Source organism: Branchiostoma belcheri, unplaced genomic scaffold, assembly GCF_001625305.1.
Source record: "Branchiostoma belcheri isolate BF01 breed outbred unplaced genomic scaffold, Haploidv18h27 scaffold114, whole genome shotgun sequence".
Lineage (NCBI taxonomy): Eukaryota > Metazoa > Chordata > Leptocardii > Amphioxiformes > Branchiostomatidae > Branchiostoma > Branchiostoma belcheri.
In genome coordinates this window covers 810,693-828,964 of record NW_017802536.1, presented here as the reverse complement: position 1 = coordinate 828,964, position 18,272 = coordinate 810,693, and the positions used below count along the sequence as shown (strand labels likewise).

Genomic DNA, 18,272 nt, shown 5'->3' with positions numbered 1-18,272 from the left:
TGCCGGATTGTACGACCTCTCCGACCGTCATATTACTACCTGCATGGTAATTACATAAAGTAATCTGGCTAATGGGAAAAAAAAAACACATGGCAATAGCCCTTCGTCGGCCGATAGAGAGTTTGTTTACGCCGAATGCAATGAACTATTAACTCATAAAAATTGGTCTCGTGCCTATACAAAGCGATTTGACAGAACCTGTTCGGCAACTTTTTGGGGGCCGTATTTTTCAAAATTGCTCTGTACCTGTCTACACCGTGAGATTGGTCCCCCTACTTTTTACCGAGGTAGGTCTATTACTGTAGTTATATTATTTTTTACAGAAGGCAGCATACTAAGAATAAAACGTCCTTAAAATCCAAGTAGTGCTGAATGTCGCCGAGGTAAGGCATATTGAAACATACCTTAAAGTGGGGTATGCGAACAGTAAATGTCGTGTTCTGTCATAACGGTAGAATAGCATGCTGCCCCTTTGGCAGAGCTTCCCCCTCCGATATAGGTCCCCCCCCCTTCGATACAGCCCCCCTCTTAGTCCTATACAGCACAACCTGGCGATACAGCTCCCCTCCCTCCCTCCCCTTCCCTTTGAATAAGAGTAGAATTAAAGTGATCTACTAAGCAGAAAACACGTTTTCACGCACCGAATCATGACAGATATCCAACATAAGGAGACCCAGGCAGTGGAATGTCTCTTTGTGCAATATCTTGACAACGCACCTAATTTTCTCTTGACTGAAAATAGGCCATGCATACACTACATGCCAACATGTTACTTTGAGACCAATCGCACTCTAATTTATCTCAAATTCTAGTTTAAATTTTAGGTTATGTGTGTCATTTGTACCAAACAGTTTGGTCTGTATGCACTCGTGTATAGATAGGCTATTCCTCAAATATTGCGTGTAGTTGAAACACGCTATTCTCTATAGCGTTCCTACCATCCGGGCATGCTCTGTGTTAAGCATTACCATGGGCCGATGTAGATACCCTGTACCAAGTCCCATCCTCATAGAGAGACAGGTACAGATATGTTCCCAATGTGAACCTTTCCAGTAGCGCGCAAGTAAATGAGACCACCCACATGAAAACTCCACAGCACTCCAAACCCGAAAAGATACACCCAGTAGTGATGACAATGACAAGCATCGAGGCTATGACGGAAAAATTCCATACTCGTGTAACGTGTGTTTCTGTACTTCTACTTATGAATCACCAGTTGTAGTCAGTTTTTGGTCGGTTGTGGTATTTAGGCATACCGTCCTGCGCATGCTTTCTAGGGGCAGCATTCGTTTTTACAAGCTCCCTTAGATATAACTTCCCCTCTTCGATACAACTCCCCTCCGACGCAGCCTTTCCCCTACACAGCCTCCCAGCCTACCCCCCACTACAGCTTCCCCTATAACCCCCCCCCCACGGTACAGTCCCCAGATACAGATCTCCCCCCGATCCTCCAAAGAGAAACAACCGCATAATGTGTGTGTGTGTGTGTTTGTGTGTGTGTGTGCGAGTGTCTGTGTGTGTGCGCGCGCGTGTTTGTGTGTGTACTCGCTGCTGTATATACTGCCGAGACTAAACTACTAAACAGCAGAGGTGTATTACGACAGGATTCTTAAGCTTGATCCAATTGACCTGCATGGTTGCTTACCACGGTACCCAGGTCCCTGCATCACACAACCCAACTTTGTCCATTCGTACCAAATGGCACTCACCATATAATTTTTTTCTCAAGTTTGGAGCCATTTTACTGTATAATATTATAGAATTAGTGCTAATTGTACTGCAAACCTATTACAGGTCAGAGTTACAGTAGCAGATTCCGTAACGATGGGTTGTGCATGTAAGCCAGATGTGATCTGTCCCCTTCTCCTTACTCTGCTGCTTCTCTACCTACTGCCGTGGTTCCGGTCAGGATCTCTGCAGCCTGCTAGTGGCTTCTTCAACTACAAGGTCGATGAAATGTTGGGTCAAGAAAGACAAGGAAAAGTTGAAGAGTCCAGGTCCAATCCGGATGTTGTGACTGAGGCAGGGTTGGGAGTGGGCCAGCTTGGACAGAGGAGGCTGTGCCCGCCGGGAAGTTTTCGACTGTCCACGATGGAAACTTGTATGCCATGGCTTGGTTGCAAAGAAATAACGAATGAGGTGACCACTCTGGACAAAATCGGATCAGGCAGTGTGAAGGAGGTAACAGTGTAATTTCGTTTCTAATTGATTTTGCACATATTCTTTCACTGTTAGATCCTGTAGTAGGCGAGTGTAGACGTAAAATGACTGTCGATAAGGTAATTATAGTAGTACAGGCGCAGGTAGCATAAACAAACAGAAATGTTACGGGTTATTTCCATATTACAACTTTTTCCGTTTATTTTAGATTATAGTATACTGTGTGAGGTGCCCAATTCAGGAAACCATCAATGATATGTGTACTAAATACCCGGTACATGCAAGTCAGTATATTTGGAAAGTGTAGGGTTGTCAACGGGAAAATCGTAACAGCTGGTATCTTAGGTGTAAAAGGTTACAGGTTACAAAGGTGTGCAACTTCTGGACTGAAGACGAAGAATGACTTAGGTAGTGCAATGGGGGTTTGTTTTTAATTTTTAGAACATGGACACTACCCCTCAGCCAATAAGAGCCCTTTATTTTCCGTGTCTATATCCCCTTAGAACATGGCCACTACCCCTCAGCCAATGAGAGACCTTAATTTTCTGTGTCTATATCCCCATAGTGCAAAAAAGTGTGGTACTATCCAAAAAAAGTGTGGTACTAACTAAAAAGTGTGGTACTAAAACTCATTTGCATAAAATTAGTACCACACTTTTTAGTTAGTACCACACTATTTGGGTTTTGATTGAAACCAGGTCCCTCCTCTGTGCACGCCAATCAATCAAGGGACAACACAAACAGACCAGCTTTCTCAAAGACAAATGCTGCATTGAAACTGATATTGAACATGAAAAAATGAAATTGAGAAAAAAACTGACATTGAACAAGTTTAAAAGATAAGAAAACGGCGAAATGGCCATGTTCTAAGTCAGACAGACCATGGGCTTGGGCTCGTTTACTGGGATATACTAGTAGTGTTGCCCAACCACTCGGGGACTGCCTGTCGCCTCGGGAGTCAGGAGGAGCAACACTATATCCTAGTAAACTTGCCTGGCCCATGGTCTATGTATAACGTATTAAAGCGTATGTATTTTTTCAAGTACGTATACCCCTACTGTAAATCTGCTGAATAAAGTATGTGTGTAAATTTGTTTCTTTTATGTGTAGAGGTTTGATGTGATAATCTTTCTTGTCCCAATCGTGTCCAAATCGGTTGCAAACCCAGACCACCGGCTCTATGGAATTTAATGTAGTGTGCAGATTACTACACACACATACGTGATTTAATGTAAATTTTACTATATGCTGTATAGAACTACAATATACTTCCCTTCTGCACTTTGTAGGTTTACAAAGCTATCTGGAGAAACCACACAGTAGCGTACAGTGAACTAAGGCCGGGTCATCTCAAGTTCTTCTCTCAAGATATAGAGATGCTGAAGGCTCTGCAACACCCTTCTGTTTTGCAGTATGTGGGATCATGCAACACAACTCTCCTTACAGAGTTTCATCAATTTGGATCTGCACACTTCATTCAGAAAATCCTGAAGTCGAATGAATACAGCAAGTTTAACAATGTCAGGACAAGATTTAACATGGCTCTGAGTTACCTAGAAGCAATCAATTTCCTACATAATAGTCCAGTTGGCACACGAGTCATGTGCGACTCACGCGGACTAAAAAAAACTTTAACTCAGTTCCTTATCACACAGGATTTTAAACTTGTCTTAAGTGACCTGGATTTCATACCAGAAGTAAATCATGAAGCACATCTTTTCATTAAGTGTAAAAAAAGAAGAATAAGGTCATACTTTGTTGCCCCTGAGCAGCTTTGGCCCTTTAAAAATGAAACATATGATTACTCAAGAATGCCTCCTTATGATGAAAAAACTGATATTTGGAAAATTCCAGGTGTTGTTACATTGTTACTTACTGGGAAATGTAAATGGCAGTAATGTTGTAAAGTCACACCTGTTCAAAGTGCACGAACAGTGTTACAGTAGGGACCCCAGGCAACGACCAACTACAAAGGTTTTGTTGGAGGAGTACAACAGGGTTAAGAATATGCTTTTTCCTGAACATATAACAAATAGCATAGTTAATCAGACAATGGGCATTTCTTAGTTGTTGGATGAAGAGCATAGCCTGTTTTGTTTGAAGCTTAAAGAGCAATTATTTTCAGTCAAACCTTCCTCTTTTAGCCAGCCACTTGGTCTATTTTTTTGTCTTTTTGGCACATTCAAGCATTTTAAGAGTGACTTGCCTAAGAGGGCCACCTGTACAAGAAAACCGCATTTATTTAATAGACAACAAACAGCATTTATTGAAAGCACATTGAACATTGAGAATTGCATTGAAACATGCTGAACAAGCTTTTTAAAATGATGAGAAACGTGCACCACATGAGGTCAGGTGTTGGGATGGGTACTGGTTTAAGGAAACAGCAGTGTGTTGGGACACGGATGCCTTTTAGCAAAATATGTCTGGCATCTCTTTAAATGGCAGACTGATACATCCACCGTACTATTGTCTCCGAACTGGAACAATTACAATACATAACTCTGTGCCACCCCTCCACATCTTATGTTTTGGTTGCATCAATACTGTTAGAATTGTTTTAGATATTGACTATAACTAAAAGATGATCAGAAATTTTAATTAAGTCAGAATAAATAGTGTTTCATACGTATCTAACAATGCTAAATGTTATATAATAAAGCTAAAAAAGACACCGTGGGGCAGTTTGAATAGGCAAAAGGTACACTGTGTTCATCAGCAGGTCGATATAATTAGTAAGCACATGGGACCTGTAAAGCTAACCGAGACAATAATGGGCAAGACATACATTGGAAAGAAACAATATGATATTTATATAATGGAAATAAACCTTCAAAAATATTTATATTGCAGTGTATATGGTCAAAACATCCTGTAGTTTTCATGATTTAACAAAGACTTTTTGGACTTGACTCAAATACCACACGTTACAATATCTAACTCATCCCTATGGTCATGATAAGGGTCTCACTTACTGTCTTGTAGATGTAGACAACAAATGTATCCAAGGCAATTTTCTTGGTATGAGAAGTACAAGTATTCGCCATATTGAATATTGAATTTAAAAAAAAATTCAAGATAAAGCCTAGATATAAGATGGAAATAGACTTAAAATAAAGGTTCAAATTAACCATTTTTGTAAAAAAAATCGAAGTTGGGATAAAATTTAAAGGAAAATAGCCCGAATGTAATTGATCTAATGATAAGGTCCGCCATCTTGGATTTTTACCAATGGCGTCATCACATTAGCATAAATTATAGCATAACTATTAATAAGAATTACTATTAAATTATATAAGATGTTATTGATATTACACAGCATGTGTAAATTAAAATGAAAGCCTGAAAATTAAATTATTTCAAAATTACTGATCTTTGAAAAAATGCCTGTCAGAAAACCCGGTTCCATGGCAACATAAAAAGTAATAATTTATCTCACTGCTTTGAAATTATTGGCAACAATATTTTACGAAAAAGCCACCAAAGTTCGGTGGCCCTAACGCAAGCCGTTCGGACGCTATCCGAAATCAAACCCTGCGCGGGCACTTTTAGCCCCCCTCCCCGTCCAGATAGGGTTAAACTTGATGTTTATATCATATATGAATTTTCAGGAAACGATCGATATATATTCCCCCGAAAAGATTTTCTGTTCCACCTTTTCATGTAGTTCAGCTGTAAACGGCTTTTCTGGTTTCGCCATGCCCACACACGTCTCGTTGATTCGTGCACTTTCTCTTAACTGAAACCCCTCGATAGAAATGCCTGGCGGCTTGAACACCTTAAAGCGCTTGTCCTGTGTTTCTGTTTCCCCCATTCCGTCAGGCTGTAAACATTCCTCTTGTAGTTGCCGGTTTCTTGCCTTTAAAACAGCAACCTCTTGTCTCCAGTCGAAGGGAAGCTTGGATAGTTTGTACCATAAAGTCTTATTAAAATGATCGAACAGCATTGAGTCAATCTTGCTCCATTGGCGGATTTTTCGTGCCATATTTTTTGTAACGTGACGTATGGATTCGTCTCTTCGAGCGTTTAATGTGAAAAACAGAACGTCATCGATATCCCAGCACAGCTCATGTTTCAGCAAAATTAGCGACTCCTCAAAATAGTCTGTTACCATGACAACAGAAAATATTGTTTCCAGTCTGTTGATGCTGGCTTTTATAGTCTGTTCTGAGTACGACTCTGCTGTGTCATTCCCCAAGTCATAAAACATGGGATTACGGTAACGAAGCGGGTCTAGCTTCCCAAACTTGATGTAGTACGAAGGTTGATCGAGGAAGGTCTTGAAAGGTTCAGATGTGCTTATATTTAATTTCTTTGCGAATCTGTTGTAAGTAAATACCGATTCATACATGTAAACTGGGTTTCTAACAACGGTGATGTAAACAGTGTCGTCTGGCATAAGATCGCGGATGTTGTCGTAGTGAAAGCGCGTGTGGTGGCAGAGGATATTGTACGTGGTATTTTTCATCCCTATTCGCTCCTGGAGCACAAACCTCTTGTGAAAAGGCCTTGGCCAGCCTAATATGTGTCCCCTATACGGTAGAGCAAAGGTTAGGTTTCTAGCACTGCCGAACCGCATAAGTATGTTCTGCACCGTCGAACTGCCTGTCTTGTGGGTCTTTAAGAAAACCAGGTTTGTTTTCTTGGTGCATGTCTTAGATGTATTGACAAAAGTGTCGTGTTCTTGTCTCTCGAGGCCGTCGTTTGTTTGAAAAGGTTCATCTAAATGGCTATTGGTTTTGTGATCGCTCTGCTCAGTGGTAACGTAATTGTTGCCTGGACCCTGTGTTTGCTTCTTTGATTGGTCGTTTGTTAATGTATTTCCTAAAGACTGTGTCCTTGAAGCATGCTTGATTGCATCACCCAATCCTTCTGCCTTCAACCTGCAGTTATAAGACATGGTACGGTTGGTAATTGCGCTTCAAGACTAATATCAATATCACCCTAATGAATATTAGATTGATAGAATATTTTGACATACGGCTGTGAAACATGGACGCTCACTGAAAGACGGAAAAGCATTCTCCAGGCAGCGGAAATGAGGGTATTACGGCTGATATATGGGGTCTCAAAAAGAGACCACATAAGAAACACCACCATCAGAGCTGGTTGAGCCAATCATCAACTATGTGGAAAAAAGCCAATTAAGGTGGTTTGGTCATGTGAAAAGAATGGCAGCCACGAGGAGCGTGAAACGTATTCTGGAGTGGAAACCTCCTGGAAAAAGACCCCTTGGCAGACCCAGGATGAGATGGACTGATGGTCTGAAGAAAATCCTGGCCAAAAGAACAAACATTTCCTTTGAAGAAGCCGAAAAGCTGTGCGGAAACCGCAAATCGGGTGAGAAGGTGAGAAGAATATTAGATATCTAGGTAAAACAATATTCGGGTCACTCGTTGGTAGCGTCACTAAAATAACAGGGGACTAGTCAACACTTATTACATAGGAAGACTCTTTAGTGTCACTTGCGTAAATGCATATGATGTAGTCCCTATTGTATGTCAATACCATAGGAACTGCCAAGCGACAAAGCAACAAGTCAATGTAACAAATAGACCGATTCCAAACAATCAAATGAACAACCATCTAATCAAACAGTCAACCGCAAAGATAGAAACACATAATTCAGAAAAAAAACTACGTAGATTCTTTTAGAAAAAAAAGTAATGGTTTATACGTACGCATCTTTATGTTGAACGTCTTGGCCTTCCTTCGAACCAAACGTTGTTAACAGTAGATTCCGAGGTAAGTAGTTGCTGAGGGTTATCAGCAGAACTAAGGCTGCTACAAGCAGCACAGCCATCTGACGACATCGCCACCTCATGCTGATGTAAAAAAATGCAGCTCAATTTTTTTCTGTTTGATAATTACCTTTTATCAAAGCCCTCAAATAACGCCTTTTAATTATTTTACTTTTTGTAGAAATTGTAAAGCAAACTTAAGGTTGAAATATCTTCCCTTAAAATGAGTTTTTTTTTTATTATTTACTTCAGAATTCACCTCAAAACAAGGCTCGTGAGAGCCACTTACATGTTTTGGGTTACAGTGATGACTGCGTGGTCAGATATTTGTTCACCCTTGATTTAAACCGTTGGAGGTTGTAATTAGCGGTGAAACATTCACGGGGAAGCTTGTTCCACAGTGAAGTGGTTCTAGGGAAGAAACTGTCAGCATGAAATTTTCTCTTGACTGATGGACTATTGAGGAAGAAAGGGTGATTTTCTGCTGTTGAGGTGGCTAAGCGTGTTCTTGCAGAGAATGTTCTGAGTGGGGGTACGAGTTTTTTCTGATTTTGGTGTGTCGTTTTGTATGCGCGATTATTCTCGCACAGCTGTAATCATTATAACTTAAAAAGGTCTGACATAATTATGCTTGTATTAAATATGTCGAAAAGTATGAGATGGCAAACGTTAAGATTTCTTGTACGTGTCATGGTGGATTTTCTCGGTACTGCAGCAAAACATCCGTATTTTAAATAATCATATTGTGCTGGGTATGGTATGATTTAAAAATTGTCTGAGCATGTACCTTCACATCTATTTTGTGAACTAGGAAAGTCATACATGGAGTTTCTAAAGAAATCATAACGTTGTTAAGAGGAAAACAAAATGCATAGTCTCAAATTGATACACGCTCTATTACTAACATTTAGAAGGAATAATACAAGTACAATCGTCTTAGCAACCGTCGCGACCCTCGAATAATCGTCGAACAATAATTAAACTCAAACTGACTGAATTATGATTCATACGTGATTTTCTTTGTAAATTTGAACTGCCCCACCCATACTACACCTGCTCGGATACTCTCTACCTTCAACTATGTCTAAGTGAATAAATGGTTTATTTATACATAACACATCGCAGCTACGTGCCTGATTACGTGCAGTTTTTCACGTTCTATTTAACATTAACATGAAAAAATACAAATGACACCCATGATATATGTTTCTGCAGTTTGCGATGCAAGGGCAATGCTCACTTACTTTTGCTGGTGACTGTTACAGCCCTTACATCCACTGCAAAATGTATACTTAGTATTAAGTGTATAACAGAGGTAAAAAGGAAAGTTTGCTTATTCTCAGTAGTTACTGGTATTTCATCCTTATGTGTTTGATTTGTGGATAAGAATAAACTTTTGCATTTTGAAAGAAATAACGTACCTGTGGTTTTGTTGTTCTCTGTGCTGCCTCGCACCTTTTTATGAGCCGGAATGATTTTTTGTCGTACGGACGTGTCACATCCTGGTATTGAGTGGCAGTGATGTCGGCTGTTATTACCTTCGTCCGAAGGCTATGTTTAGGAATGTTGTTAGTGGTGGATAGATAGAGTGAGTGTTTGCGTGAGTGAGGAAGAGAGGCTACTGGATCTTTCGGCTTCCTTAACCCTAACCCTAATGCCATAGATTGGAACGTCAAACACTTATACGAGTTTATAGGTTCGGGTGGGTTAACCGAAGACCAACAAGTTTCTTATAGTTGAAAATTTAATACCAAATTTGGCTTCTGGGTCTTTCGGTTGCCCTAACCCCAACCCTAAACCTTTCCCTGATGCTACACATTGAAGCTTCAAATACCCCAAGAGGTGGTTTGCATTGTTACATATGTATGATCCAGAATCAGTAGTACAAAGGGTAGAAATACTTTTCTGCCTCTCTTCCTCACTCACGCAACCACTCACTCTATCTCTCCCCCCACCCACGCACACACGCACGCACAGACACCACTAACAACATTCCTAAACATAGCCTTCGGACGAAGGTAATAACAGCCGACACCACTGCCACTCAATACCAGGGTGTGACACGTCCGTACCGTACGACAAAAATCATTCCGGCTCATAAAAAAGGTTCAGGTGCGAGGCAGCACAGAGAACAACTAAACCACAGGTACGTTATTTCTTTCAAAATGCAAAAGTTTATTCTTATCCACAAATTGAACACATAAGGATAAAATACCAGTAACTACTAAGAATAAGCAAACTTTCCTTTTTACTCTGTTATGCACCTAATACTAAGTATACATTTTGCAGCGGAATTAAGGGCTGTAACAGTCACCAGCAAAAGTAAATGAGTATTGCCCTTGCATAGCAAACTGCAATGCAACTAAAATACATAGCAAACCCCCTAACCTACCAAAAGAAAAGTTTCTGGGGTTATCTTGCTAAAACGCGTACCTAGAAGAATTCTGGAATTCTTACAGACTTCTTAACGTCTTACAACATCTTACAAACATGTGACTACGTCACAGGTCATTGACGATTCCCTATACCTGTGTACTATTTATATCGAGGTCAGACACCTCCGTTTGAAAATAGTATAGCCAATACAGTATCCAGAATCAGACGTCCAGCCGTTTACTACAGGGTGTTTATTTAATTTCTACAGTAACAGTAAGTCCTTTGAAAATATCTTGTGCATTATTTATTTGACACCTTTCTATAATCGCAAATTTCAACCAACATAACTAGCTTACCTACCGTAGTTAATAAGTCACATGTTACTGTTAACAGGATCATCATTTTAAAATATTACCCAGAATACCAGGTGGCAAAACATACAGTGGTGATTGTGCAATTAAGTAATTCTTGATTCTTCATATCCATAGGCACAAAATAGAATTGTGAATGGGTCGTGCGATTTACAGCTTACGAATGAAAATATAAAATTTACAATTGGGGTAATCTTTACCAAAATACTAATAACCCATTTGAACTTTAAATGGTCACTTTTTCTGTAAGAGGATTATCACAGTAGAATTTTCTGATTACAAGACTTCAGTAATTCAAATCCATTTAGCCGATGTTACATAGAAATATCTATTACGAATGGATGCAGTCATTTTTACACTAAATTCAAAATAACGAAAAAAAGCAATATTTGAAAACCAAGACAGATTTAATATTTCTCCGTAAAAATGAAGAGTGTAAAAAAAGAGTATGTAACTGTACGTTGTGCTGCATGCAGTTATCTGGATTGTTTTCCTCTGTCTGACAATGGTTTGTTAAAAGAGAAAAAACTAGTAGAAGATACTATATATTATTTAAAAAAAGACAACAATACTCCCTATGTTACAATAATAAGATTATGTGGTCCAGATGGTCATTCGAGCTTCCAACGCCCAGGCCAAACAGAGCTGGGAAAGTATATAGGTTTATGGTTATAGCTGTTCCCAGGGCAGGACCTTTCCCAGATCTACGGGTGTTGTTAGTGTTCCGGGTGGATACCTGATCGGATACTTACCACCTCGGAGTAATAGTATATAAGTACATGCTCGGATATGCTTATTTTATGGCATCGATCGTTTTAAATTGCAACGACTGTTTATGATACGGTAACGTCAGTCGGATACTCCCAGCCAGCCGGGTGGGTTGTTGTATGGGAGTACCTGCGAGGATACTTACTACCTTCTAAAGTCAAATTTACATCAACAGCTGAATTGACACAAGTTGCCATTTGTAACACGCAAATTAAATTGGACATACACATCAGAACTGACCTGCCTTGCTGCTGCTGAGCTTGGCGTGCTTCTCAGCACCACGGAAGGTTCCAAGTGTCTGCAGTGCCGTCTCATCAGTTAGACGCCTCCCTTCCTCGACGTTTCGTCCCGTTAGGCCTAAGACGTCTCTAGGGGGTGGGGCAACGGAGCAGGCGCACTGTTGCCACTTCTCTGGAAGGACTTCCACGCCTTATCTTTTCTCTTCAGCCACAACACGAAGCTGCTTCTTTCCGCTTCTTCAGTCACCTGCCTAGTGAGCTGTGTCTGGGCTTATCCCCGGATGTTGAAGTCCCTGCACAGACGCATGAAGGAAGTCCCTACAAGCCCTCTTACACCGACTTCTACTGGGTATAGTCGCGTCTGCCAGCCTTTCTGCTTGCACTGCTGGACCAGATCATCAAATTTCAGTTTTTTTTCTTTCAAATGCTGCTTGCACATTTTCTTCGATATAGTAGTGGTGCAGCCAGTTACAACAAAATGTGATGTCTTTTTTTAAACCTTATCGAGTCACCAGTCGTGCTGCTAAACTCTTCCACTCCAGTGCTCCGCACTTGCGCTTCTTGTGATGTACAGCCCAACACGTACGTACTTAAAACTGCGAGTCTCCTTTCTGTATATCAATTTACGATTGTATATGTTTTGTTCTTTACAGTTTGCTTTAATGTATTATTTTTAAGTGGAATGATAGTGGAAAATTGTATACACTAATGAGGATCACAAATGTTTATAAGCCACTTAGAAAGCCTGTAATGATATTCTAGGCTGGCCATGACATGTTGTTATGCTTCCTACTGTTACGTCAGCTACAATAAGCCATGGCAGTAACGACAAGTATTGTCACGAATCTGTTTTCAAGTCGGTACGTACGAGGGGTGATCAAAAAGTTCTCGGCCTCACCGAGAAAACGTCAGGGCAGTAAAATTTTTCTTACACTACTTTTTAATATAGTCCTCTCTAACTGCAATGCACTTGGTCCAGTGATGTTCCAGTTTTGTTTTCCCCTTGTGGAAGAAGGTTGCATCTGGACCCCCCAGATAGGCCTATACCGCATAGATGACGTCATCATTACCATCAAAACGTTGACCACGTAAGTGGAACTTGAGTTTAGGAAACAGGTAGAAGTCCAAGGGTGCTAGGTCAGGTGATTTGGAAGGGTGGGGTTAGACTGCAAACCCAAATTCGTTTGCTGCTGTCACTGACCCCTGTGCTGTGTGAACAGGTGCATTGTCAGCACGCCAGCTCGGAACTATCCTCTCCTTTTCTCTTTGATCGTTGCCCTCAAATGTAGTGATTCTGTTGAATAGTATTCCCCATTGATGCTTTAACCCCTTCGCAGGTAGTCAATCATGATTACTACCTTGCTGCCCCAGAAAACAGAGGCAAAAACCTGTCAACGGACGAAACTCGCTAAAACTTCTTTGGGGGGCCGGGAAAAATTCTTCGTCAATTGTTTGCTCTGTTGTTTTATTTCGGGGTGAAAGTGGTGAACCCAGCTCATCTTGGGTGACAAATGTTTTGAGGACATTGCATGGATTGGACTGAATTCGTTCCTTGAAATGTCAAGCCTGTTTAACTTCTGATGTTCAGAAAACATTCGAGGCACCCACCATTCAGACAGTTTGTTCATCCCCAGGTTGTTCGACAAAACATTGTGAACTGAGTCATAACACAGGCCAAAGAACCTGCTACATGTTGGCCAGTCTCACATCTGTCATTCACTACCATGTGATGGATGGCCTCAACTGGATTGTCCGTGGTGCTGATTTATGGCATCCTGACCTATGTTCATCTTTTGTGCTCTCCTTGCCGCGCTTGTAGCTAGTAACCCCATTCTTTATATTTAAATAAGAAGGGGAGTCGTCACCAAGTGTCTTCACCATGTCTTCATGGATGTCCTTAGGAGACATCCTTTTTTATCGATACACTTGATCATAACACACCCTTCTTTTGCGGCCATTTTGTAATTTGCCCTCACCCACCCCATTTTCACGGGGCGTCACGTGCTCATTAATGAATAAAAAAAATTGAATTTTTGTGTGCAGTGATGTAAGACGTCATAGTATACAGCCATACCAAAGAATAGGAGTTTGACCTTTATTTTCTAGGTGAGGCCGAGAACTTTTTGATCACCCCTCGTACCAGAGTCATTATGAGGGAGAGCTTGCACAATCAAGTAAGATCAGTTCACGCGTGCAGTATTCCATTCAAGTTTTCTTTGCGCTTGTGCTTCCCACAAGTCATGTTTCTATTGGTTAGTGCGTATTTTAGACATGTCTACAAGTATGGGTGTGGGGAAACCAAATACCTGTTCGGATACTATCTACCTCTCCCTTAGTTCCGTATCATCAATTGATATGCAAATAAGTGCAAACAATATGATACCTGAAACGTCTCACCGTTCCCAAAATTTTATCCAGTTGCTTGAGTAACTGTCATTTTTGGCAAATATTAATACCTGGATGTCTAACCTTCACCGACGTCATCCATACAGGTTTGTAGTGTACTATATAGGCATAAGACTATTGTATATTCTAAGTTTTTGCTAACTGTAGCCTACCAAATTAGGAGAAGGTTGCTTTAATTACTTCTTTAACTAGAGTTCCACGATCTCATACCTTCGCCAAATGATGTTAGTCTTTATGACTAAGAAATTATAGATTAAGCCCCCTGATTGTCCAAATAGGATCCTATTTTGCATCAATTATATCTGTTGATCATATTCTACACCAGAAGACAGTCTTATCTTATCAAAGAATGCCATTATAGCATTTCCTCATAAATTATGCAAATGAAGTCCTTATTTATATAAGTTATCTTTAATTATGTTCACCTTCACATAACTTTCAAATATCCCAAGTATGAAATTCCAGGCAGTTACGACTATGTAATTATAACATTTTCTCATTAATTATGCAAATAAAGTCTTCATTTGCATAATCGATATCTGCCTGTATTTCTGCTGTTCTGAATTACATATGTCACAAGCTTCAATAATCCTATGATGGAATGCAGCTGATTTATAGAATTTCCTCATTTATTATGCAAATTACATTAATATTTGAATAACTGTAATATCATTATGTCAAGCATCACTTCAGCTACCTACATGCCAAAAATCACGACGATCCATCAATCGGTTCTTGAATTATCCGCCTTTAAACATTTTTCAACTAACGCCCCTGCAGTTCCAGAGCAAGCCGCTAGGGGGCCCAAACTCACGTCACTTCTTTCCCAGCACAAGAGCTACCATAAAGTGGTGCAACCATGTCTACTCAGACGAAAGTGTTTGGGAAGCTATGTACGTTTGGCGTACCAGTTATCCTCATCTACTTTGGTGTCTCCACTATGCTAAGCTGGCCACTGACCTCCAAGATGCCATCTCACAGGTAATAGTGCTTTGGCTACTTTCTTACACAACGTGCTTGTTTCTCCATTGTCGTGCCCTTATTCCGCATTGGCGATTCTGCAATGTGAAGCCAAACATTGAAGCCAATTATCTACCTGATCTACTGTTTCGGCCATTTTTTTTGTAATCCTTATTAGCCAATATTGATTTAATTACATGAATGACCTCACGCATAAATTTTCAACCCAAAAACGTTTTTGAACATACTGTAAATCCTAGAAAATAGCTACAAAATGAGAAGATATGCTGTAGATTATAAAGAAAATTGGAAAATAAATACTAAAGTCGTAGAATGCTGAAATCAATCCCAAACGGAAAAAAGAAAATGTGAAGAATAAAAAATGGAAAAAGTATATTATTTGCTGTAATATATGCTGTGTAAGTTGTTTGTATAATATACATTATTAATTGACGATTGAAAAGTTAAGTCCAAGAAATGGGGAGGGCAGGCCAGACGATCTGCACAAGTCTCGATCTAGTGCTATGTCACTCCTTGATCAAGACGTAACGTAAAGGCATGTGCTGTTTATCTTTTCAAGTCGTTACTGATTGAGGAATATTCTACTAACTGAAACATCTTGGTTTTTCTATCACCAGGGTATCGTTTGGAGAAAAGAATGGAAAATTCTGCGAAAAGAAGTTGAATTACATGTTCGTGAAAGTGCACAAAGCAGGGAGCACTACAACAACGTGCATCCTCCAACGCTTTGGATACGAGAACAACCTGACATTTGTTCTGCCCATGAAAGGACATTCTAACATCGGTTGGCCTAAATTGTTTAAACAAAAAGACTTCATACCGTCGGAGGACGGTACATTTAATGCCCTTGTTGATCATGTAATCTACAATAAAGAGCTGCTGCAAAGCATTCTGCCAACAGATACAGTATACATCGCCACTTTAAGACATCCATTTTCTCACCTTACATCTGTATTTAATTGGTATCACCTTTCGAAACGATTTCATGGATTAGATCAGGAACATCCAATCAAGACTTTTCTTGAAACTCCAAAGAAATTCGAGATCCCTTTTAATTCTAAACATCCCAGAAGGCCATTCTCTTACACTAAAAATTTCATGTCGTTTGACCTAGGTTTTTCCCTAGGACTGTCGGATAGTCAGTCCGCCATTGATGATTTTCTTTCAAGACTGTCCAAAGATATTAATTTGGTTATCATTTTAGAATATTACAATGAATCTCTTGTACTGTTGAGACGTATGATGTGTTGGACGTTAAAAGATATTCTATACGACCTTAAGCCAAAGAACTTCCGCACGTACAATAAATCGATAGAAAACGTCAAACGTTTAATGGGAAAACATCGTCATTGGAGTAATGTAGATTATCAGCTGTATGATTACTTTAACGCTACGCTTTGGCATAAAATTAAACAAGAAGGTGATGACTTCCCCAAAGAGGTGCGCCATTTTGAAAAGGTACTTCAGTCAACGGCAGCGTATTGTGCGAAGGCACTCGTACATTTTAAGGTTAAACACAGCGGTACAGTTGGTAAGCTTACTATTCGTAGGTCAGCCTGGAATGACGAGTTTAAGATAGACCAACACTTCTGCTTGAAATTGAAAATGCATCGCTGGGACTGGGATACAGTATTGCAAAAAAAGCATAAATTAACTTTAAATGTGTCAGATACCATCATGCAAAGCATCAAACGTCCTGGCGTAAAAGTGTTGAATAAACATCTTCTGCGAAAAATCTTTAACATCATGTAGAAGCTAGTTCTATGAGCTGAATTTCTAGGAATGTCCTGTTATATCATAAACAAGAAATGAAATAAAGATCCAGAAAAAGCCATCATTAGGCTATTTGATGTTTTTGTCTTTTCTTTTACAACAATAAGATTAGTACACAATTTTCTATAAGTGGAATAAGATTGTGATTTTTGGTGTTGCCATGGCAAGGGGTTTCTGAAGGGCATTTTTTGCTAAATTTAGTCATTTTCGTTTCAACAATAGAATTTTATGGGTTTTATGTCAAGTTACACATGCTTTCTAATATTAGTAATATGCAATTTCATGTAAATTTCATTAATAGAAATGCAATATTTATGCTAATTTGATGACGTCATTGTACAAAATCCAAGATGGCGGACAACATCATTAGATGAGGCATTAACAGGTTATTATCCTTAACTTTCATCATCACTTCCATTTCTTTTTACAAAGTAGGTTCATATGAACGTTTTTAGTTTATTTTCAAAGTATTTAGACTGATTAAAAGTCTAAATTGATCAAAAGTGCCAGGGAGTTAATATCGTCCACCATCTCTACGCCCCAGATCGCTTTCATCTGAAGTTTCTCAACACATCCACATCGAATCACCGGGCCATACTGTCTCTCTGGACAAAGTTAGAATACTGGACACTGAACAGGACTACCTTTTAAGAGACATTAAGGAGGATATATATATATATACGTATAATTTGGCATTTGTTGGAAAGCAAGCTGTTTCCACGCCACCAACGAATTCCGGGGAGGGGGAGGGGGCGACGACAGCGGTTGCATAATATTCATAATTTCTCAGTCTAATTGTGTGTTCATCAGCCAGTGAAAGCACAATATTATTGATTGCCCTTGCTCACATCATCTAAAGCTATAATGTTTTACTCTGAATCTATTCCTAATACTCTTACAATTGCTGATATTTCGCTTAAAGAGTAATTTGGAGGACCCAGGGTCCTCCACCAATAAAGAAACTATCCCCTGTGAGGATCTAGTAGCTAAATTGACCCCGCACATCCTCCCAACATCATAAATGGATTATAAGCCACGGGGTGTCTGAACCCGACTGCCAGTGGAAACAATGGGAGCAGACGACAGACAGTGATTTGCATATTAACTGACGTTTGAAGTTTTGAAAAAGGTTGTATTTTATCTTCACTAGTTTTTCAACAAAACATTGCCATACAAGGAATGACAGTTGCAGCAAACCTAAACACAATCCATGTAACATTTACTTGGCAATCGTTATACACGATAAGGGCCTACAGTTTGTTTCCAATTTGAACAATTCCAGCAGAGATGAGCCTCTGTCAAGCTTCCATGTTTGTTTCAAAAACTTATATCTGTAATCACAAATTGCACGTCTTATCCACAGCCAAACTAGATTTCTATTGATATGATAGTTGTATGTTAACAAATATACAATGTAGAAACATGTAGAAACACATTTGGCGGCTTCTTGCATTATA

The 18,272-nt window shown here is 39.7% G+C and overlaps 2 protein-coding genes and 1 pseudogene across 2 annotated transcripts in view; 2 read left to right on the top strand and 1 right to left on the bottom strand.

The window, feature by feature from the left end:
- Window positions 1-1,824: 1,824 nt before the first annotated feature.
- On the top strand, window positions 1,825-4,253 carry LOC109462248 (annotated as a pseudogene).
- Window positions 4,254-5,767: 1,514 nt separating this feature from the next.
- On the bottom strand, window positions 5,768-7,060 carry LOC109462246 (galactose-3-O-sulfotransferase 2-like). Its single transcript, XM_019758779.1, has one exon. It carries the CDS (start codon window positions 7,058-7,060, stop codon window positions 5,768-5,770), a length of 1,293 nt encoding a protein of 430 aa, XP_019614338.1.
- Window positions 7,061-14,920: 7,860 nt separating this feature from the next.
- The window catches only part of LOC109462245 (galactose-3-O-sulfotransferase 2-like), a 6,208-nt gene continuing 2,856 nt past the window's right edge, over window positions 14,921-18,272 (top strand). Inside the window, exons 1-2 of the mRNA XM_019758778.1 lie at window positions 14,921-15,042; window positions 15,660-16,500. Coding sequence (XP_019614337.1) covers window positions 14,921-15,042; window positions 15,660-16,500 — 963 coding nt within the window. The remainder of the gene's footprint in view (window positions 15,043-15,659; window positions 16,501-18,272) is intronic.

What these genes read in the sequence shown, in the direction of transcription:
- LOC109462246 (XM_019758779.1), bottom strand. Translation starts at nt 7,060, where the DNA reads ATGTCTTATAACTGCAGGTTGAAGGCAGAAGGATTGGGTGATGCAATC.